General features: G+C 35.9%; 1 protein-coding gene across 5 annotated transcripts in view; it reads left to right on the top strand.

Moving 5' to 3' along the window:
* Positions 1 to 25,491, top strand: part of LOC145297671 (A disintegrin and metalloproteinase with thrombospondin motifs 3-like) — a 1,581,225-nt gene that overhangs the window by 530,569 nt on the left and 1,025,165 nt on the right. For all 5 annotated transcript variants that reach the window (XM_080143852.1, XM_080143853.1, XM_080143851.1 and 2 more), the window contains exon 5: positions 12,576 to 12,687. In XM_080143852.1, the coding sequence (XP_079999978.1) occupies positions 12,576 to 12,687 (112 nt within the window). The remainder of the gene's footprint in view (positions 1 to 12,575; positions 12,688 to 25,491) is intronic.

Raw genomic sequence — 25,491 nt, 5'->3', positions numbered from 1 at the left:
AAGTTTTGGTAGAGGGCACTCATTAGTATCCCCACTCCGCTCAGGTGCTGCTGTCAGTTGTTAGTGGTTTATGGTTACCTGATTTCTTCCTACATTTAAAACTGGGGAATTCTTTCAATATTGACTCCCCTTCAAATCACTATCTTCAAAAAAAATCTCACTTAATTCTCACATGATTATCTGAAGCCAACAAAATGACAACGAGGTAAATGTGGTATTCTGGTGACTGAAATAACTCTAACCAAACGTGGCACAGTCAAGTCACATTTACGCCTCTATTTATCTATCTCTACTCGCTCAATGGAAATCCATTCTTCAGCTATACAAAAATTCAAATTTACCATCAATACTGTCGGTTTTAAATCCGAGCGACATGTTGGGCACATAAAAATTATTAGCTATACTCCAGTAGAGTGTTCGATTACAAAATATCTAAAAACCTTCAGTGACATAATTAGTCCCAGCAGCGCCATTCTAGCCAGGGACCAAGTGTAACAACTGTTCCAACACTACACTCAACATATTCAATCCCCGTCCTGTGAAGGAGAAATCCTTCTTGACTGAAATATTTTTAATTTTTTCCAAACAGAATAATATCAGCACCGTTAGTTTCTCTAAAACATTCTACTTGACAGTTTAAATGCTTCAAAACTATTTACCAGGCGATTGATTTCATTTCTTTTCAATGTAAATTCCCAGGCTAAATGATTTTTTTCTTTGACAGCCTAAATGTTTTACTGCCACTTCAAACCAATTTACCACCTCACACCCTGTGAAACTCTGACCAATAATTTTCTATTCAACAGTTTAAATACCTTAACATCACTTCCAACAATATTTTATTAACCTTTCATGAAAACTCTCAGGCCAACTGATTTTCTATTCAACAGTTTAAATGCCTTAACATCACTTCCAACAATATTTTATTCACATTTCATGAAAGTTTTCACACTAAATGATTTTCTATTCAAAGCAGGTGAGAATGCTACACAACAATTACACACGTTATTAGTCCTCATCTAAAAAAAAAAAATTGTTTTTCTTTTTCAAAAAAAAAATAGTACATTTCAATACAATTATTAAAATAACGAAACAGTTCCCTTTATTTATTTATTTTTTCTTCTATCAAATCATGGTTCTATAAATTTTCATTTTTTCTATCCTTCAAGATTTAAGATTCAAATTCCATGATACACATGTTTTAGTTTCTCTTCTGTCTATCCCCATTGGTTTCTATCTACTAGCACATCTGAAAGAGCGGCCCGTGCCACAGCCTGTCAATACCACGTGCGCACAAGGGCCCGACATAAGAGAAAAGGTCAATACATAATATATTCAAATTTAAAACAAAAAAAATATACTGTTTTTTAGAAATTTACCTGTAAAGTCCGAAGTTTAAAACCTTTTTTTAAAAAAAACACGTTTTTTTTGGGTTTTTTTTTGTTTTTTTAATGAAACCTTGGTCCTTGCTCCTTTAATTGAAAAAAAAATAGGGCTTGAATTGCATTTTTCGAGGAGTTATAAGCTTGGAAAGATGGGGTGGAATTATTCACTATTTTCACGAAATTTCTGACACACCTACGACAGCACCAACAGTTGCAACCCAGTCCATTATCAGATTGCTACCCGATTAACTACTTCTGGTCTACCTGGTTCATTGCTCTTAGGCTAACAGGAACCTTGCTTCCCCAATCTCAGTTTTTTTCTTTACTTTTAATAAAATTCTCCAACCAAACGTCCCTTTATTTGACAGTCTAAATGTCTCGCCAATAATCTTACGCAAATCATTACTTCATCTTTAATTTGTTCTTATGAGAGTTTCTATTCGTTACAAAATCAAAACGGCATCGATACCGCCGGTTTCTATTTCTCTAAGGATCGGTATACTTCTCGCAATCCCTATATTGGTTTCCCTTTTCACAACCATTCTTCAGGTTATCTCGGCATGAGCGTCTTTCTCTCTCTCTCACACACACTTATTGACCTTTCTATTTCATGGTGCATTATTCTCAAAAGTTTCCCCGTTCATCAGTGGTGCACAGTGTCTGTCACTGCGGACCGGCGGAGGAGCGATCACATATCTATGATATTCGTATTCTCACATGCCTTTTCCATGGCATCTCACGCAGACACACCCAGTGTCTCGTTAAATCTTTGACCACTCAATTCTTCATGCCTTTACGACCAGTACACCTTGTACATTTCTCCGTTTCTACTTTTATAGCTCATACACAGTGCACTCTGCACTTTTCCACATCCCTCCCGGGGATCACATCACATTTCGTTTTTTTTACTCACAAACCAATTCAATTTCAGAAATTACAAAAACGATCGCATTTTTCTGTCTTAGTTCTTTTCTTTCTTTTTTCCTTTTTAAACTATCAACTGTCGTAGTCGTATTTCTTTTCTTCACTCATCTCTACTTCGTCTTTTCGTTTTCTTTTTCCAACCCCGTTCGCCATATCTATCAACCGCTCTCTCCATTCTACTTATTTCTTTTCTTTATTCATTTCCAGTCTCTGTTTCTCTCTTTTTTTTTTTCAACAACACGGCCACTAAATACCCTTACCGTTAAGCCTAACTCAAGGGTTGACTTTTCCTCCCTACCTTCCTCTTTATCATATCTACTAAATCTGTTTACTGCTATACCTTTTAAGGGGACTTGCCTCTCTCTCTCATATCAGTGACAACATATGCGCGTCCGTTCTTATACAACGACGGCATATCAACCAGTCTAACGAATACATATTTCATTTTAACTTTTTCCTTTGGGAGTGGAAGAAAAGTCAACAATACTTTGCATATTAAGACAAAACTTTCGTTACGGGAGACTTAATCACTGACAACCGCACGTAAAAAAAAATTTGAGCGAAGCAATAGGAACCAATAAAAATCTGCCCTTACCTCTCTTGTCGTCTGCTTCGTTTCTTTTCATCTCTTTTTTTCTCTGTCTCTCTTGGTCTTCCTTGTTCCTTGTAGTATAGATTTTTCATGCATTCTGACGGCTGGCTATTATGTTTTTAGCTATGCCTTCAAAGTTCTTTCTTTTCTTTCCGATAAATTCAATGTCAGTCTCTCTTTTCTTTTCAGTAAGTTTTCTTTTCAATCGTTCTTTTTCCCCCGATTTTTTTAAAAACATTTTTGTGTACCATTTTCCTTTTTCCTTATTTTTTCCAATGTTTTTTTTTTCAATAAAACTGAGTTCCAGATGCTTCAAAAATGTGTTCGTGGTTACTCATTCGTGCACCTCTCAGAGATGTGATGTCCTAAGTCATCGGCACCAAATATAATATAACCTACCCCTCTCCTCCGGGGGGCGCATCCGTCGCTATCCTGGTCCCAGACTGACCACAAGCCCTTGTTGACTATTATTGGATCTAAAAAAGCTATACCCACTCACACTGCAAAAAGACTTCAATGATGGAACATAATTCTGTTGAATTATAATTTTAAAATGGAGTACATTTCATCTAAAAATATCGGACATGCAGATGGACTATCCAGATTGATTCAAAAGTGTGCAGAATCTATAGTGATAGAGGCATTAAGTGTACAGAATCTATAGTGATAGAGGCATTAAGAGAGGAAAAAGGACTTTCCGGACTGTTGTTCAACATGATTCGAGAGTTACCAATGAGTCTGGATGACATCACTAAGTCAGCAGAAACAGATGAATTCATTGTGAGAATGAAAAACCAAGTGCTGCTAAATGACAAGTCAAAGAAAGGCTAAAAACTTTCGCCATTTTCGGTTTGCTCACAGACTTTATTGTACTGACCACACTACAAAAGAAAATGCTAAAAGAATTTCATAGTAGTTATCCAAGCATGTCCAGAATGAAGGCCGGGACATCGACAAAATGGTAAGAGAGTGTCGAGGGTGTCAGCTAGCAGCAAAGGCACCACCTGTACAGATACAACCGTGGCCGAAGACGGATTCACTATGGATGCAGTTACACATTGACTATACAGGTCCGTTGAATGGACATTATTTCTTAGTGGTTGTTGACAGCTTTACAAAATGATGGGAAGTGCTTAAGTGTAAACATCCGACATCGACTACTACTATAGATGCATTAAGATGACTCTTCAGTCGTTTTGGAGTACCTAAAACAATTGTCAGTGACAACGGCACCCAATTTACCAGTTTGAAGAGTTTGAAGAATTCTGCAAGGCCCTATCCATTGAACATTTAACAACTGCAATATACCATCCAAGGTCAAACGGCCTCGCAGAGAGATTTGTTGACATGTTTAAAAGAGCTTTAAGAAAACACCAAGGCATGGACATTGATGAGAAGAGTCTTGAAAATTTTTTGTCTGTATACAGAATCACTCCTAACCCAAACACGAATGCCGGTTTGTCACCAGCTGAACTAATGTTCGCACAGAAAATCAGATCCGTATTTGACAGGATTTTACCAAATACAAGCAAGACGACAGCAACGAGAGAAAATCATTCGACAAGGTTCTACAAATCTGGTGACCAAATATTCTTCTTGAATTATAGGACTGGGAAAAGCTTTTGGAAGGAAGGGATGATTATGAAAAGAATTGGACACATGCTAAATTTGACTGTTGCAGGCATATGAATCAGCTAAGACCTCGACACACTAATGACTACAAACAGGTAGGAGATAATGAACTGCCCTTAGAGGTATTGTATGACTCTTATTCCTCTATCCATAGCACAACCTACTCCGAGAGTAGTATCTTCTACTCCAGGTCAGAGAATACCAGTTTCACCACCACTCCCACTCCCTCAAACGGTGTTGAGAAGAAAAAGTACAAGGGTGAAAAGAAAGGTTAACCGACTGAGCCCCAGACCCCAAAACAAACGTTATTAAGCAAAATTCTCCAGGGAGAAATTGGCTTGGGGGAGGTGTTATATGGAGATAAGGAACCAACCCGGAACATTCTACATAAGGAACCGGATTCACCGGACTCTTCTTCTCCCTGAGCGTTAACATACTTTATTTGTCCCTATATAAATACATAAATAAACTTCTCTTTCAGTATTCAAACCACAGTGTATATTTATTTATTTATTCCTTTCACAGAATATGTTATCTTTGATTGTCCGAATTAATAGGCAACCTTAGGACATAGCAGGTTACAAACGAACAGTGTAGGTATTTCCTCAAGCATGCGAGAGTCGCTCTGGAAGTAAATCCCTGCTTGGGACCTGTCGTTAAATTGGCTGGTAAACAACAAAACAAAATAAACCAAATACAATACACAAAAGTCCAGCTAGAATTCGTCACTGACAACTTTCTCTCTCAACTTCCAGCACGTCTCTCCCCACTGCCTCTGCCAACAGACATTTTATCAGAAAACTGACCCCATTCCATTTGCATACGTGTGCAGTGGAAGATGAGATCTCATGAGATTCCACGAGACTACACCTTATAAATCCATGGCTGCCATCTTTAATTTTTCTTTCTCTCAGATCCCATCCGAAGGTAAGTTGTATGACTGCACGACAGACACACACGGGGGTGCTTTCCTCTTTGATTATTACATTCAACTTTACACTCCCCCCTGGTCTCCAGACCACAAATTTGGCATGGTGGGCGCGGTCGTTTGTTGCGGGCACTCCTACGAAGGGGGATTTGCTGGACTACTTCGTCTTCATTGAAGCTTTCAGAAGATGTGTCAGAAGCATTAGCATTAGCGTTAGGGCATACAGTGATACCATCAGGCTGGACTTCTTCATCTTCATCGGAGGTCTCAGAAGGGGTGCTGGAACTATCGGCGTCAGTGTTGGGGTTCACAGTTGTACCATTGTGGGGAATAGGACGGATCCACAGGTCATCGTTGGACGATTCACCATCACTGCTACGCGCCAACTGGTTCGTATTCAGAGCAGGCTGGATATACTTCACATGGCGTGGAGTACCATTGACTAGCACGACTTGCTCACTGATAATGCCAGTGATTCGCCCTCTTTGAAAGCCTCTGGTGCATCGATTATTGGGAGGCTTCACCCAAACAGTGTCCCCGAACTCATATGGCCCTCGGGTTTCCTGTCGATCATGCAGACGGGCGTCAATGTCCTTGATGCGCACTCGATAGCAATGGAATGCATTGGTGGGTGCGCTTGCAGCAGTCATGCCATCCTTTGGAGTTGCATTATATCTATAGACAGCCTTTGTGATCGTGCATTGTTTTCTTGCTGTGATCCTCTTCATGCTTCGATGGCACCACTCTGCTATGCCGTTGCCACTTGGTACATATGCACATCTATGTCTGAGCTGGATCCCCCACTCGTCTACGAAACGTCTGAACTCCCCACTGCAGAAGGCCGTGTAAGTCTGTGAGGATCTCTTTAGGCGACCTCCTTTCATAAAATATGGACTCTAATTAATGGATTACACTGGAGGAATCCTGTCTTATTAACGGGCACCAGATTGCAAACCTTGTCAGTCAACAATTGATCAGGGTGAAGAAGTGCTGGCTGCCAAAGTGGGTTATGCCCATACCCAGTCGGCTCCAAGTCGCGCTTACTCCCAGCTGACCTTTCCGCCATCTGGCCGGTGCGGGGTCGATTGACTGGCATCTTTGGCATTCCTTGACTACTGCTTTCACTGCACTTTTGGACACCAACGGATTGAACAACTGCACAAAACAACATGTCCGTCTCACTCCAGGGTGTCTACTGAGGTGGTGTATCTTCCTGATTTCATCCGCCACCTCAATAGAGGCGGCACATAATGGTACTGGCTCGGCTTTCTTCTTCATGGTGTCATACCATCTCTGTGGCACCCGAGTGAGCCTATCAGTACACCAATTGCCAGAGAACTTGCATCCACCCACACATTCAGTTCGTCTCCCTGCACACACCAGTCTCCTTTGGTGGAGTAATCCTGCTTTACCCTAGCGATGGTCTCCTTCACCATGCAAACCAACAGATCGTAGCCTGTTTCATCATCCCAACCTTTGGTGACTGTGCTTGCCCTCCTTTTTATGATGCCTGTTGCCACACGAGTCCATCCACACACTGGTAGGTTCCCCATAAGTTTTCCACACAAGGTGAATACTGCTCGCCTTGTGAAGACATCGGGCACTTCAGGAACTGCAGTTCCGCGCCTCCATTTCAAAGTCTCTCGCTCCTGTCGAACGTTCAGGCCCAAGACACGAACGCCATTCACCAAACGTTCTGGATCCTTGCACGTCAAACCAAACTCAGCCAGTTTGGCCATCACACGTGACGATAACACAATGTCTTCATTCACATATATGTCATCAAGGTACGCTGATGTTCCATCTTTTATTGTCTCTTCGTGTAACCACACAGTGTTAATAATGGTTTTCATTATTTGGAGTGCCACGTTCAGCCAAAGCCTAGTCTGGTAAGGCAGTACCTCCTGCCAGCAAACACTACCGTCTGAAATGGCCACATTGTTTCACTGATTCGGACCTGCAGGTATGCTTTTCTTAGATCCAGCACGGACACATTGGAACCCTACTGGCGCCACTCTCGTAACTTGCTGGCACAAACGTCAGCATCTGCCTTGAATGCATCAACATGCGCATTCAGTTCATGGTAGTCCATCACTGGCCTCCCCTTTGCTTTGTTGTGCTGAGTGACCGCCATCAGCAGAATCAGGCCTTTGGGAGGTCCAAGTTTCTCATAAGGGTAGGGAATCAGCCAGCCATCCTTGATCCAATCACAAAGCTCCTCTTCGTGTGCAGGCCTCATGTGGTCGGGCACATGGTACTCTGTTACCTCATTTCGCAGTTTTGCTGGTTCCTAGTTTTCCGACCACTTCCACGCGGCTGTCCAAGCTTTCTGCTGCTGGTCAAACTCGACAATAAAGTCTGGCTGATCAATCTTCAAAGCAACGCAGACTGGAACCTTCTCCTGTAACTGTACCGCCCCCGTCTGCGTTATGTGAGCACCACCTAGGGCTGTGATCGTATCATAGCCTAGGAGCAGGTCAAAGCTGTGCGGTTTCTCAAGTACTACCAGCGCTTCGATGTTATCGTAATTTCCAGTTTTATTGCGAATGTTCACAGTGCCCACCTCGCAACATGTCCGTGTCGCTCCACCGAGGGTGGTTAATCTAGTAGTCTTCTTCTTCCAAGTGCGGCAGAGGCCAGTGACCCAACTTGTGTCGGCATCTTTTGACAGTTTATGGTAAGTGTGATAAATGTCGACGGGATTATTCAATTACAATGAATTTCTGAAAATTAATTTTTAATCTAAATTAAATCGTAGCATGCTGTTAGGTAAAGACATCTCCCTTCAAACATTTTTGAAAAATCACAGGACCGTTATGCATAAAGTTTATATGGACGATGGATTAGTCCATTTGGAGGGTGATTCCCCACAACACCCCCTCACAAGCTGGATTTCTCCGGGTGTGAAATCAGTATCTTTTCTTTTTGGCCAGCAGTTTATTCAATTTAAACTAATTAGATTTGAAGATTTTTATAACATACGCCCTTAACTTTTTAATAATCCCGTTTAAATCTTACTGAAAAAAATATTTGCACAATAAAATCAATTTTATTTCCAGTTACTGTACCTGCTAACTTTACAGTTTTTTTAAAATTATCTTTGCATAAATTCTCGTCAGTCTTTTCTGTAAATATTGTCTACATGACTATTTCTTTTTTTTTTTTTTTTGGCCAAGTTTGGAACAGTTTTGACATTAGTTTGCCATATTTATTTTTATTTTTATAGAAATAATCCTTTGTTTTATATTGAGATTGAACATATTTTTTTCTCTTTTCTGGAGCCAGGATTTCTCTAATAGTGGTCGCCCTGTCCGGATCTGGGCGTCTGCCATCTTTATCAAGGATATGTCCTAGGTACTTGAAAAAAAAAAAGAATTCACACTTGTCTTCTTTGATCTTAAACCCATAATTTTGTATTTGACTGAATACTTGTCTGATATGGTTTGCGTGTTCCTCCCTGCTTTTGCTCGCTATAATGATGTCGTCTAGATATGCAATGGCATTATCCTGGTCACTCAGCATGATATCCATGACTTGCTGGAATATCGCGGGTGCTACCATGACTCCAAACGCGAGCCTTTCGCAACTGTACAAACCCCGATGAGTGATGAGTTAATGCAGAGAAGGTTAGCGCTTTTGTCATTTACAGGAATTTGTAAGTAAGCGTCGCTCAGATCGATCGATCAGGAAAACTTGCTGCCATTTAATTTCGTGAACACTTGGTAATGGATAGTGAAAGTCTTCTTACGACCCGTTGAGTCCGATCGAGAAGTCAGCGCAAATGCGGATTTCTCCAGACCTTTTTTTTATGTAGACTGCTGGAGCAGCCCACTCATTGTATTCACTTTTAGTCATGTTTTACCGATGCATTCTAATCGATCCAGTTCCTGATTTATCTTGTTCAGATATGCGAACGGGACATTACGGTTTTTTTTAAACACCGGTTGTGTGCCCGGTTTTAACTTAAAATCAGCGGCCATTTTTGTGCATCTCCCAAGGCCAGGAGAAAATACATTTGGGAATTCTTTTTTAAAACTGATTATAAATTTCTCAGTTTCAGCTGGATGGGTTTCTATTTTTTTGCAAACTGTGGATATAGGAAGATCCCACAAATGAAATTCATCCATGCTATCGGAACCAAACAGGTTCTCACTATTTTTTAAGACATACATTTTTAGTTTTTTCGTTTTTCTCAGCAAGGTGAACTCACCCTCAAAATTAATTTTTGTACCCTTGACAGCCGTCGCCATTCTGTTGGTTCTTAGCATAGTCGGTTTTCGTAATTTCTTCCATGTTTTGAAATTTATAATTGAAAGATCCGACCCACTGTCTAATTGAAATTTGTTATCCTTGTCGAGAATGTTGACCGTTACGTATTTGCATAGGTTTTCATCTACGACGTCTCTAATTATTGTTTGACGTACCCGGCTTTTGTTCTGATTTTTTCTGCAGTGAGAGCTTTTATTTCTGATTTTAATACATATCAGACATCTTTTTGTTGAAAATGGGCAATCCTTTACCCAGTGTGTTCCACCACATCTGAAGCAAGGGTTTGGTGCTTTGGATTTTTCCGACTTTTGGGGGTAATTCTCTGTATCCCGCCTCGACAGTTTTTTCTTTGTTGTTTTTTTTTTATATTTGTGATGCCTGCTTCAACTTTTTGACAATCCTCAGTCAATTTTTGCAGTGTTAAGTTTGGTTCGCTTTCTAACTTCGTAAAACCTCTGCGCCTGATTTCCGCATCTTTTCCTGAGGTTAAACCTTGTGCAAAAACAAAGTATTTAAAATTGTCTGCTGTTAATTCAGACAACTCAAGGTCATCACAATGCTTGTTTACTACTGCTGCGTACGTGGCAAAGTCGTCATTATCGTCTTTGGTCACATTCAAACATCTCCATTGCTTATGAAAAAGAGACGTTTTCTGGAAGAACAGTTCTGTTAACAGATTTACCATCTCATTGAACGATAAATATACAGTTTTCCGTGGCAAGATGTAATCCACGAATTTGTCATGTTCATTCGTTTCAAGTTTTCGCAACAGTGGTCTGGTCTTCTTCTGGTTAGACCAGTAACCGCAGTCGATATTGAAAAGTCTTCATATCTCCTGAAATTAGCTGCAAATTATTTTTCACCTTCCTCGTACTTAAAATTATCTGTCGCGGACCATATTGTATTTTGAGAAAAAGCTGAATCACTTTCAGAGTTCACGTTATTCTTTGCGATTTCTGCAAGTAATTCTTCTGTTCGTAATTGATGTTCAGCCAACTGTTTTTGAGCTTCAGCCGCCTGTTTTTGAGCTTTGGCTGCCTGTTTTTTGAAATTCCTTTTGCTGGTCGTCTGTTTATTGCTGACGTCGGTTGCTTCAATTTGCAACTTAGTCAAATGTGCTAACGCTACTTTTAGTTCATCCATTTTGTTTGGTTGGATTTAGCAATTTTAAAACATTCGTTTTCTGGTTAGAAAAACGTTTGTCTGGTTGGACTTAACAAAACGTTTTGATTAAAACAAAGCAAAGTTTTGATTAAAACAAAGCAAAAAAAAATGTATTAATCGTTCAACAAACCCCCCCCCCCAAAAAAAAAATCAAGTGAATATTTCCCTTTGAAAAAAGAGATAAAGCAACGATTTACTTTTTAGTAGAGAAAAACTTTTTTTTACAAAGTAAAGATTTACCTTTTAAGTACTGACGAACACTTTTCCCAACTCCTTTTCGTTTCGTAATTGTTTTTTTTATTTTTTTACGGTTTCGTAATTGTTTTTAAGATCAATTAAGAGTTGTTAATCATATTTTTTTTTAATTTCCGCGAGTCCTTCAGTCGCAAGTGTTATGCTATACTTTCTTAAGCGCGATAAACATTTGAATTCAACGTCGTTAATGTTTTCAGAACATTATTTTAGACGTGACTATGTTTCTTGAATCCAATGTCGTCAGTGTCATGGGAACACTGTTTTAGGCGTGAATATGTATCTCGAATCCCATGTCGCCAGTGTTTTTGGGAACACTGTTTTAAACGTGAGTATTATCTCGAATCCAATGTCGCGAGTATTATGGCTCGCAAGTAGCCACAAAGAAGAACAAAACAACGGAGAACATGTATTACATGAAAAACGGAAAGGTTACAAAGGAAAGGTTACAAACGAACAGTGTAGGTACTTCACCGTGAGTCGCTCTGGAATGAGATCCCCGCCTGTCACCGTCATGCGTAAAGTTTATATGGACGATGGATTAGTCCATTTGGAGGGTGGTTCCCCACAACATAATGTGAGTTCTCTTCTTCCTTTTTCTAGTGTTTGTGACATGATTTTTGGCCTTTTCCTCTGGTGAATTAAATTCATTGAAAATTCAGATATATAACTTTTTGTGATTTAAGAATTAATAATGAAATGGTTACTCGGATCTAATTTTCTTTTGTTTATTTATTCATGCCTTAAAGTTAAAAATTAATATATATTGACCTCACACCTTAAAAATCTGACTACACACAATAAACACACACACACACACACATATATATATATATATATATTACCGTTTTACCTGCTTACTTATACATGTTTCCCTAACCGAATCGTATCAACGATCCGATAACTTCATCAGACTTTACAGAAATCATTTCTGTAAAGTCTGATGAAGTTATCGGATCGTTGATACGATTCGGTTATCGAAACATGTGTAACTAAGCAGATAAAACGGTTATATATATATATATATATATATATATATATATATAACCGTTTTATCTGCTATTGTATATATATATATATAACCGTTTTATATGCTATTGTAGAACAAATATATATATATATATATATATATATATATATATATATATATATATATATTTTTGTTCTACAATAGCATTGAAAACTCTCTTCAAGTTTTTGCTAATTACCATTTTTGCTATATATATATATATATATATATATATATATATATATATATATATATATATGGAACAAAGAAGTTTGTCCGTAGTGCTGATAATTTTCACGATTCTATATAGAAGCAAAGAGAAAATTAGTAATGTTGACAAATTTTGTTTGAGTATGCATACAATTTTTAGTCATATTGTTTCTCATCTGTTCTTTTCAAAAAATATTCTTTTACTTTTAGCGTGGAACTATACTGACAGGCGATGTCGAATACATTTTAGAACCGTTAAAAGATGGACGGCATCTCGTGGCCGAAAGAAAGAAATTGAAAAATGAGCCACACAATTATCTTGGTAAGCTAACCCTATTAAAATTCAATGTTATCTCCCACTAAATTTGCACACACACACACACACACACACACACACACACACACACACACACACACACACACAGAGAAAGGGAAAGAGAGGAAAAAGGAGGAGAAAGAGAGGGAAAGGGATGAGAGAGAGAGAGAGAGAGAGAGAGAGAGAGAGAGAAGTTGGTTAAATTCTTTAGATCAGATTTAAATATATCTTCCATATTCATATTTGATTCTACCTTTTCTCGTTTCCAATCCGTTTTATTATGAAAAAGAATTCCAATCTATTTCATCAGTTCAGTCCGATCACATAAAAAGAACGTTCTTGTTTAACAGAATCGAAGCAGAAAAAAAGTAACAAACAGGAAAAAGGAAAACAGCGAAAATATGAACGTATAAAGGGAAAATAAGGAAGGAGTACAAAAACAAAAAGAAAAGTAAAAAGAAAGAAAAAAGAAAGAAAAAGAAAGAAAAGAAAGAAGACAAAAATCAAAATAAAATAAAAAAAAATGTATGCCATTACTAGGGATGTGACAACAGCATATTCTTTTCATTATTCTGACTCTCGAGTATATATCCGATACAGTCAGACACAGTTAATTAATCGGGAACCACACCAGTCTAAAAACATATAAGATATTAACGGATATATACTCAAGAGTCAAAACAATGAAAAGATTATTCTATTGTCACAGCCCTAGTCATTACTTAAATTATATTAACCAATTAATAAATGTTGGTTTAGTTTGTCTTTTGGTGGAGGGCATATGAACGTTCAGGGGCAATTTAAGCATTCAGGTGCGGGTTAAGAATTGAGGCACACAAAAATCATAAAACAGTTTCGATAATCTGAGAAATGTAAAAAAAAATATAGAAATAATAAATAAATAAATAAATAATAATAATAATAATAATAATAATAATAATAATAATAATAATAATAATAATAATAATAATAAAACTCAGATAGATGGGCAGGTTACTTTTCAAAATCTACAAACAGGTGAATATCTAGAGTGACAAAATAGATCCCAAAGGTAAAAAAATTCCACTGAAGCTTATGGGAAATAAAATTCACTTCCTCAGTCAACATATCCTAGTTATGAGAAATGACATCACCTAGTATTTCTAAATCGTCACTCATTTCGTACCTGCCAGGCTCAACATCGTTTAACTTCGTTGATCTAATAGAAACTGGTGTGTAACCGGGATTATGCCATATTATTCGTAGCCAGGGACAAAACAAGCTGGAAGGAAATCAGTTCCTCCTCTAAGAATGATAAAAAATCTTGAACATATAAAGGGAATTATAATAATAGTATAATGATAAAATTGTATTTGTCTCTGATGTTAATGTGATGTATATTTAAATTTTAATAAGGTTTAACATCAGTTTTCCTCCTCTCAGATGTATATCTTAACAAAGACTGGGGGTGCATCTCTCTGAGCGAATTAAACGCACCTCCAGATACCAACCTGGAAATTTTTATGTCTCAGCACAATGTAATGGGGCTTTCGAATTATTCGAATATGTAACGCTATATTCAACATTATATAGTAAACATTATATAGTCAAGTGTATATGCACTTGACTATATAATGTTTACTATATAATTATGTTGCAATATATATATATATATATATATATATATATATATATATATATATATTAATTATATATATAATATATTTAATATTGTATAATATATATATATATGATATAATATATTTATATATTATATTAATTAATAATATATATAATATATTATCATATATATATATTATCTCTTCTCTATCTTATTCTATCTATCTATCTTTCTTCTATTTATCTTCTTATATATATATATGTATATTATATATATATATTATATATATATATTTATTTTATATATATATATATATATATATATTTTATATATATATATATATATATATATATATATATATAACTACTTGATTTAAAAACGACAGACAACCACAAAATTTGCGTATAAGCCTGAAGAGTCCTAGAATGGATAAAACGCGGAATATTCAGTGTAGCTTAATCGCCATATATATTTTATAACTTACTATATATATATATATATATATATATATATATATATATATATATATATATATATATATATATATATACTAGCAAAAGTACCCGTCGTTGACTGGGTTCAAAAACAGCCTACAGAAAATGGACTCTGATTTATGAAAGTATGATAGGTTATGAAAAGGGAGGGTTGTAAAGAGATAGCTTCGAATTTGGGGGTATCAAAACCAAAGCAGAATATGATGAAAGTAAAAATAAAATAGATAAACCCCATAATTTATTATACCATACCTGTTCACACTGAAACACTTATCATAATATTCTGTGGATCTATATTAAAAAATCTTGTTAAACTTTGTGACATATTTCCATTCTATGGAGGTCAGGTGCGAACGGACACCCCATAATTTTATTATACCATATTTCTTCAAACTGAAACATAATTATGAAAGATAGATATGAAATATCTTTATTAAATTTGTGCCTATTTCCATTCCCTGGAGGTCAGGCCCGAACGCAGACCCCACAATTTTATTATACCATCCCTATTTAAGTTAAAACATACTTATCAAAGTATTCTTATGTACATCTATAACAAAACAAAAATGCTTTGAAACATAGAGGTGTCTGTTATCTGCAATTTTGATGTTGCTCTTATGTAAGGCCACTCTATTGCTGAAATTTTTGGTGGCGCCTATGTAGGATTTGTTGCATGTTGTGCATCTTAGTGCATATACTACATTTCTGGAGGTGCAATTTAGATCCTTTTTTTATTTTGAATGTTTGTGCTGGGTTTTTGAATGTGTATGTGTTACCTTCTATTATTATGGGGAGACAAATAAATAGAAACATTAAAAAAAATCCCCTATATATATTTTAAATACACCCCTCTTTCTAAACAAACATAATATAAGGAATACCCGAAAAGACTAAAACGAAAAATTACAATACTAAAATCCAAGAATCCAAAAAATAAATATCGAAATAGAATGAAAGCACCCCTACCCTTATTTCAGAAGAGCTGCCCCCCCCTCCTCACACATACACATTAGTAACGACCCCGGATCACAGTCACCTTCCTAGGAAGCAAATAACCTCATAATACTATAAAACAGTATACACATTCTCAAACCAATAAAAGCAAACACACACACGCACACACACGCACACACACACAAACACACACACACACACAAACCCTACCCCACCCTAAAGGAAAAGAAAAAAAAACTAGCAGAAAGAGAGAGTGACTACAGCCAGGTCAGCGGCCTCGACAAGCCCAATAAAAGAGTAATAAAAATTGAACATGCCAATGAATAATAAACACTTACAAGCCTCCACCCCTTGGAAACACTTCAAATGAACTACGAAAATTGCCATTTTTACATCTCCAACACATTTGAAAATAATTTCTGACGAGGACGCTTCACAGAACGTCTGAAACGCGCGTAAAAACGATTTCAATGATCCAAACATAATTCTCAATGAAAAACCAAGACACGGAATAATAAAATAATGTTAAAAAATACACATTGTTGGTGACTATTCCCTTATTTAAATATATATCTTTCTTTCGTTGGAATTTCTTAACCCATTTTATATAAATATATATATATATATTATTTTATTTATATATATATATATATATATATATATATATATATATATATATATATATAATGAACACATTTTCCCGTTTGAATTTGACTTTAATAGGATTAAGACTCTAGACATTTTATGCAGATGTACTATGCACAAACTGCATCAGGATATCTGAGGTGTGTTATAAGCATATTAGCTATCCACTAACTCGCAGATCGGAGCTTCTTATATCTGATGAGAGTTCACTGCCAAAACCGGTTACGAACTTTCTTGGCCTTCGGGCTGAGATCAAAGTGTAGTATCTGTTCCGGCAGATACTGCACTTAAGATAATTTGTACCAGTCAATGGAGGGGAAACCCTCTATACTGGGACAATTATTATTTTTGGTAACCAGAGTGCCCCCTTTTTGCCTACTTTTAGGGGAGCTGGTTTTTACCTCACATTAAAAACGGCCTTGTGCCTAATTTGCTCTGTGGGGGAGCAAATAAATACCATCTGTTCCGACAGATACTGCAGGCTATGACTAGCTATGACTAGCTATGACTAGCAAAGACCAGATGTGGGGGCAACCCCACATGCCTGACCTTTAACCAGCTCCCATTTCCCACCTCTCGGGAGCTGGTCCCCTTTTCCCCTTCCCCCTCCCTTCACTCTTCACTTTAAAAATCGGCCTTGTGCCTAATTTGCTCGGTGGGGGAGCAAATAAACACCATCTGTTCCGGCAGATACTGCAAGCAAAGACCATATGTGGGGGTAACCCCACCTATAAGACCTTGGTCAATGTAGGGGCAACCCTTCATACCAATTGTCACTATCCAGCTCCCCTACTCCCCGGGGAGTTGGTCCCCATTTCCCTTTCACTCCTCACATTAAAAATCGGCCTTGTGCCTAATTTGCTCGGTGGGGGAGCAAATAAATACCATCTGTTCCGGCAGATACTGCAAGCTATGACTAGCTATGACTAGCAAAGACCAGATGTGGGGGCAACCCCACATGTCTGACCTTTAACCAGCTCCCATTTCCCACCTCTCGGGAGCTGGTCCCCTTTTCCCCTTCCCCCTCCCTTCACTCCTCACATTAAAAATCGGTCTTGTGCCTAATTTGCTCGGTGGGGGAGCAAATAAATACCATCTGTTCCGGCAGATACTGCAAGCAAAGACCATATGTGGGGGTAACCCCACATATAAGACCTTGGTCAATGTAGGGGCAATCCTTCATACCAATTGTCACTATCCAGCTCCCCTACTCCCCGGGGAGTTGGTCCCCATTTCCCCTTCACTCCTCACATTAAAAATCGGCCTTGTGCCTAATTTGCTCGGTGGGGGAGCAAATAAATACCATCTGTTCTTCAGATGCTGCACTTCTATTTCTTGTTCTCTTTCGGTGGAGGAGAAATCCTTCACGACTGAGACAATTTTTATTTTTGTACCTTTTCTCCACGTTAAAAAACGACCCTGGTGTCTAACTCTGTCCCGTGGGGAGGCATTGTAAATAGGTACGATCAATGCAAGTAGTAAAGTCATCTCCCTCTAAAAAATTCATACTTCCACCGTCACTCATTTACACCGTCCGCGACCATTCACAGGAGACAAATAAGGACGAACGTCGGTTTAGGTTTTCATGAAAACTGGACTGCAGTTAAGTTGAAATGCACCACGCTAACTTTATTTATACGTTGTTCACATTTATTCACTAGGAAATATAAATACATTACTTAGACGTTTTCCACATTTTTACACTAATACAAACAAATTACAAACACATTCTTTCCATTTTATTTTTATTTATTTCTTTATTTTTTCTGGAAACCCTATATCACATGATTTTCGTTAGATTTTGTTTCGTTTCGTTCCGTTCTATTTTTCTGTTTACATTTTTCCTATCTTTCTGGGAAGTTTGACATCGTTATTTTTATATAATTATTTCCGTTTTGTTTGGTGTCGTCCAGTTCGATTTTTCTTTTTTCTGTTTACGTTCTTACGAACTTCCTGGTAAGTTTGACATAGTTCTTTTCTTTTTTTTTCTTTTTCTTTTTTTGTTTTTTGTTTTCTTTCTGCTCCCACCTGCCAATTTCTTAGTATGTAATAGGAGTTTGATCCAGGTATTATAGCAGCATGATGTTCTCCTCTGGTATTAGCACTTTTTCCAGTGTTGTAGGTCTCGGCAACCTACTCAACCCATCTGCATTTCCATTTTTTTTTCCTTCTCGATATTCTAATTGGTATGCATATGCAGATAGAATTATTGCCCAACATTGAATTCTCGCCGCTGGGATTTTCTTATTTTCTTTAAAATATCCCAAGAGCGGTCAGCAGATAATGTGAATGGTCTTTCATACAGATATTGGTGAAACTTTTTCACCCCTAAAACTACTGCCAACTTTTCCTTATCAATTTGGGCATAATTGGTGTGAGGGTCCTTGATACTATTGTGTGTGTCGTGCGGTCATACAACTTACCTTCAGATGGGATCTGAGAGGAAGAGAAATTAAAGATGGCAGCCATGGATTTATAAGGTGTAGTCTCGTGGAATCTCATGAGATCTCATCTTCCACTGCACATCATTTTCAATTGACAGCATTCAAGAAGTTTTATTTAAATCATTTTGTGAGAGCAAAACAAGCATTACTGATTTGGCTATGACCATGATCACTATTTACTGTGAAAGTGACAACCAAAACACAACTCCGATTCCAGGCTGGACAGGTTTCAATATTGTTTTATTGAAAGACCAAATACCACCAAAAAGCAATATTGGATATTTGCCTGTGATCAATGGTAACGCAACTCAACTAAGTCCTGTGAATGCAGTATTTTTGAAAAGTCTTGCAATTACTGATGAACTTGAAACTGAATGCATTTGCATTGACATTTGATCTTACATTTTATGCTAAAGCACAGCAAATACGTTGGTATGATGCCATGTATATTCAAAGAACAGTTGTCAGACTTGGTGAGTTCCACACTTGCATGTCGTTTCTCAGTGTCATTGGAAAGCGATTTGAAGATTCGGGGCTAGCTGACATTCTACTTGAAGCTGGAACAGTGACACAAGGATCATTACATGGAGTTATGAAAGGCAGACACTATAATCGAAGTCACAGAGTTATAAAAATTATATCTAAAGCCTTAAGAAGGAAATTCCTATTTACTTTTATTGAAACTCAAAGAGAAGAAGAAAAATCTAAATTCATTGAATTGTCTAAACATTTACATGATGCTTTTCCCAGAACACAATTTCAAGATTTCTGCACATCAAGTGATTTTAAAGAGTTTGAAAGCAAATTGTCAATATTTATTCAAGAGAGATGCAGCCAATTTCCAACTGTTGCATTTTGGATAAGTTACTTGAATATGGTAGATTGGTTTTTAAATTTTATTTGTGCTACAAGAACAGGAGATTGGGCCCTTCAGCTTAAATCAGCAACAGGAATGATTCCCTGATATTTTTCATATGACCATTTGAACTACGCTTGATATTTTTCTGTTTATATTTATGAGATGCTTGCTGTTCCTGATACACATCCTTCAATAGCAAAGCATCTTACTGTTGGGAATTTTGTAGTTCAGCAACAACCCCAGTACCCATTTAGTCAGACGGCAATGGACCAAACAATTGAACAAATCGTGAATAGAGATAGCAAGACCAGAGGTGGGCAAATTGGATTTTCAAATAATCCCAATGCTGTTCATCGTTGGATTTTATCGTGCTTAAATCTCTGTACTGAAATGGCTGGAAAAGAAGAGGGCTGCCACAGTAAAAATGACCTGAATAGTTCTCGATATCAAAAAGTTGACGCAGATATTCAGAGTGTCATGCAGACAATTGAGTCTATGCAATTTCCATTTTCATATTATGAAAAAGACTTAATTAACATTTCGTCAGGCCAAGTAGCAGCATCTGAAATTAAAGATGGGAGTTTGACAGCATATGAGTAAGGCTGTAATATTACTAATAAGTTTGTTCAAAACGACTAATTTTGAAAAATGTGGAGTTGAATGCACCAATAAAATCAATGAAGATAAAAACTGTTAGCTATCTTGAGAAAAAGCATTCACAACAAAAGAGCAAGAAGGAAACAGATTGCCTGAAAGCAGATTAAGACATTCTCACTAGGCTTCTTATAGTAGCAAGTACCCGAAAAGTTGACCTGGGAGAAATTTTTGCACATTGTCTTTCAAAGATTCCAACCAGCCTAAGTAACATTGATGGTTCTTTGCAGCGTACCAACAAAGCTGCTTTATTTCATTATTTCCTTGTAAAGTTTCCTGACATAAAAATTAATAATATTAAAAAAATGCAGCATTGATTTTAGATGGACTGGCAGTGATACAACAGCTTGCAAACATGTTCCATCTAGGTTTGGTGAGCTAAACATTTATATTTTTAGATATGTAATTAAGCTTGCTTCTTTTTATATGTCATCAAGAGTCGACTTTGTCTGTGATAAGTACAATCCATGGAGTTTTAAAGACTCTGACAGAAGACGCCGTTTGATTACACCCATCCCTTTGTTATGTGCTTTGAATGAAAAACAAAAAACGGTAAAATTTCAAAAATTCCTCATGTCTGGTGACAATAAAGAATCTCTACTTTCATTTGTGTTGATGCATTGGAAGAAATTGCCAGCAGAAGATTTTCATGGAAAAACTGTGATTGCGTCATTTAGCCAAGGATGCTTCATGCTGTGTCCTCACAGTGACACAAATGAAATAATCACAAAAACTTTGCCAGAATGAACAACTGACCATGAAGAAGCAGATGCCCTTCTTTTGATTGATGCAAATCATGCATCAACTTATTTCTCTTCCATTATAATTAAAACTTCAGATACGGATGTTTTTCTTCTTTGCTCAACAAAATGATTTAAACTCTGATTTATATGTGGCCACTAATACCAGTCGATCATATTGTTTGATCTCTATTAAATCAGTAGCAGAGAAATGCGGATTTATTATTTCAAGTGCCTTACTTTCTTTGCATGCATTCACTGGCTGTGACACTGTTAGTAGTTTTAAGGGAAAGGGGAAAATAAAACCATTTGAATTGATGAAAGAAACAGAAATTTCTTCAAACATTCACACTGTTAGGCTGCAACTGGCATTTGACTGACAGTTTATTCCAGCAAGTAGAAAAATTTGTGTGCTCTCTGTTTGGACAGAGAAATGTTTCTTCTGTAAATATTGCCCATTTTAATATTTTTTCACATTACTGGAAAATTTGATAATAGTTTACCATTTTGCCAAAATAGTTTACGATTACATGTGGAAAGAGCAATTTATCAGGCTGCTATTTGGCAGCAATGTCTTCCCATTAATATTAATGCTCCTTCTCGAACAAACCATGGCTGAAAATGTGAAGATAAAACACTAGTTGTTCATTGGAGCAGCCTTCCCAAAACTCCATCAACATTAATCAACTTAGTAAAGTGTAATTGTAAGAAGAACAGTTGTGACTCCAGGCGTTGTTCTTGTGTTCGTCAAGTTATCTTGTACCGACCTTTGCCAGTGTGTAGATTGTTTTAATGTAGTTGAAAAAAATAATGAAATGCAGCAGTTTAGTAAAATAGAAGATTCTGACTCCTCAGATGGTGAATGATAACATAAGCTTTCAGGATTAGAGAACAATCAATTATTTTTCAATTCCTTTTCTAAATGTATTATTTCATAACAATTTTTTCAAAATAACTAAAAAAAGCTCTTATATATATAGTCAAAATCCTTCTAAGCATTAAGGTTGGTATATCAGTCAATGTGCATGTGTGACAAAAATACATCAAAAAGTAAATGACCGTCCAAAATGAAGAAAAGTCATTCAATCACCAAAAGTATTTAAAAACAGTTTTTCCATCTATGATTTTTGAAAGGCACAAAATTTGGAAACATACATAAATGCTTTTCGTGTATTTTGTCAAATGAATGTAAACAGCAGTGTTTTATGAGGATATTTGCAATTTGAGAAACTGATACGACAATAGAAAGTAACATTTTCGTTGATATGGCTTTATACAAGTTATTTTATTTGCTGAAAATTCCTAGTTTAATAAATAAACACATTATATAAGAGAATAGACATATCAACTTCTAGTTGATACACTTTAATGTGTTAAACTACTTATTTAAATTTCACTTTACATAAAGTGAACCATGAAAATGGACTTTTTCCGTAAATGACACACCCTGTATTATCTTCCTTTTTCTGAAGCAGTGCGCACATTTAGCCTGGAGATCCCCTCAGATTTGAAATCAGCATGAAAAATACTCCCAGAAACACTTGAAATTTTCTCACATGAATAAAATGTCTACCAACTCAAAAACTAAGCCTTTTTTAAGCCTCTGGCCCATAGTCTATTTAGGAACTACCAAAAGTCACCACAGAATTACCCCCCCCCATATGTAAAACGAGGTAACTTTATTATAAATTAATATTATCAACTAGCGGGGGTACCCGGCGTTGCCCGAGTGTTTGTTTCCGGGACGGGAGGGGGGAGTTTTAAAAAATGTTATGGTAGGTAAGTAGGAAGGATCAAACCCGGAGTCATGAGTAAAAGTAGGAAAATAAAGTGTGAAAAAAAAAAAAAAAACATCTGCAACGTTAACAGTTCGGCCACCAAGAAAAGTCCATTCCAGTTGTTTAGGAAAAAAAAAAAAAAAAAAAAAACGACTACGGTAGGTCGGCGCGAACGTGAAAATATAATGTGAATTGTCCAACACGCTAACCACTACGCCACAGAGCACTGCAGCTTAGTTTAGTGATTTTAAATAACTTCACATGAAAGAACTACGAAGCCAAACCGGTGTTCTCTTCTCAATTGTTCCTTGTGAACGATCCCCAAACGGTGTTAAGTGGTGGCAGGGGGAGGAGGAATTTATTAGAGAGAAAATATTTTACCACTTCCATTGATCTTAACCGATTTTGGCCGTGACTTCTCAGCAGAAAAAGTATAGAAATTATCGAGGAATTTGAGAAATAATAAGCCTATAACATACCTCAGATATTGTTCTGCCGTTTGTGCATATTATATTTGCATGAAATATCTTGATTTTTAATCCTATTAATGTCAAAATCAGACGTGAAAAAATGAGTTCATTTTATTTATATAGAGAAGATATAACCTTTGTACCATTTAAAAGAAGGGCAAAATAAACTAGTAATAACTAAAAAAAAAATTTTTTTCATTTTACGAAAATAATAAAATTGCGAGACGAAAATCGTGTTTACATAATTGGCGCTTTAAAATAATGTTCCCATGTAGTAAGCATTTCGAATGTGAAAACATACCCGTGTTTAATAAATCTGGCAAAAATCAACTAATGGTCAGATTTTTGTGAAATTTTCGACACTTATCCATTTTAGAATGAAATTACATATAAAATGCAGTTTCCTTAAAATATACGAGGGGAAATATTTTTTTAGTGCGTGTCACCCTCTCCATGTTTATTTTTTTTCGAAATTTGAACAAAATATATTTAAATCTACCGATATTTCTATTTATTATGAAACATAAGATTTCAAAAAAGTAAAACATATTTATTTTTTTAAAATTTAAATACACATATTGAACAAAAAATTACCTTGAAGTTGTAATTAAAAAAAAGATGTAAATTTAATATTATTATGTTTGTTTTTTAAATAGCGTTTTTTCGAATTAATATATACTATAATCAGCTGAATTGCCAAGAAAAAGAAACTTCCTAAATATTAATTCATTTTTAAAAGATTAAAATGACTAAAATTCCATTATTTCAAAATGTTCCGTTACAACATAGATTTTTAATTAATTGTGTTTAATTTTTTTTTTTAAATGTTAAGTTTTAATATAAACATGATTCTTATCAGCTATTTTATCGCCAGATTAAAACCAATTTGAAAATATTATTGCACAAATATTAAGGATTTTGTAGCCCCCCATCATATTTTGTATGTCTCTTTTTACCGAACAAAATATGGAACCCCGTAGGTAACCAAATGAACATTCAGTAAAACCGTATTTCATATTTAATATACAAATGTTTATAATATTATTAATCGTTAAACTGTGTAAATCTTAAAACCTAACAAAATTATGACAAAGATTAATTATTAATTGCAGTATGAAGAAGGTTTAAACAAATCATTAAATCGCTTCTGCTTTTCCATAGTTCGTATAGTTAACACAAATCTGACGTCACGGAAACATGCGGTCCATTTTTCACAATCGTTTGGCAGACCCTACTAAGCTTACTTGTATTTATTTGCCCTTGTGGAGAAGTAAGCAAATAGCATTTTGTTTTCAATAAAAATAAAAATTATAAAAAGATTCGTATCTATAGGTATTGCCAAATGAATGTGAAAAAAAAATATGCATGATTCCGTCACGTCAAACTTGTGTTAACTATACGAACTATGGAAAAGCAGAGGCGACTTAATGATTTTTAAAAACTTTTGTTTTTCTTTTTCAAACTGCAATTAATAATTAATCTTTGTTATAATTTTGTTAGGTTTTAAGATTTACACAGTTTAACGATTAATAATATTATAAACATTTGTATATTAAATATGAAATACGGTTTTACTGAATGTTCATTTGGTTTACTCGGCTTCCATATTTTGTTCGGTAAAAAGAGACAAACAAAATATGAGGGGGCCTACAAAATGCTCAATATTTGTGCAATAATATTTTCCAATCGGTTTTAATCTGGTGATAAAATAGCTGACAAAGGCCATGTTTATATTAAAATTTAATATTTAAAAAAAAAATAAGCACAATTAATTAAAAATCTATGTTAGGCACTACCATTTTTATGTGAACTTTTCTAAAATGTACATATGATCTGGTGACGTCATCAATTGATGTGCTTGATGTGAGCCACGGCGAACGATTTTTTTAAAATTATTATATTTAATTTAATAGGAATTTATTTTACATTCAAATAGTTTACTTAAGATTAAATTATCGGAATGTAAAAAAAGATTCATCATTATCATTAGAAATAATTAAGTAAAATCTGTTTGTTTTGTTTTTTTGTTGTTTTTTTTTTTGTTTTTTTCAGTGGGGGTAAAAAAGACAATGCAAAAATAAAATGTTACGTGACTTTTTTTGACATCTACGGAAGAGCAGAAGTGACAATAAAATAGTTTCTAAGTTCACTACACATGTTATTTGTTTATTT

Source organism: Euprymna scolopes, chromosome 18, assembly GCF_053919585.1.
Source record: "Euprymna scolopes isolate OS-2025 chromosome 18, ASM5391958v1, whole genome shotgun sequence".
NCBI lineage: Eukaryota > Metazoa > Mollusca > Cephalopoda > Sepiida > Sepiolidae > Euprymna > Euprymna scolopes.
Note: the sequence above shows the minus strand (reverse complement) of the source record. Positions and strands in the feature narration are given on the sequence as shown.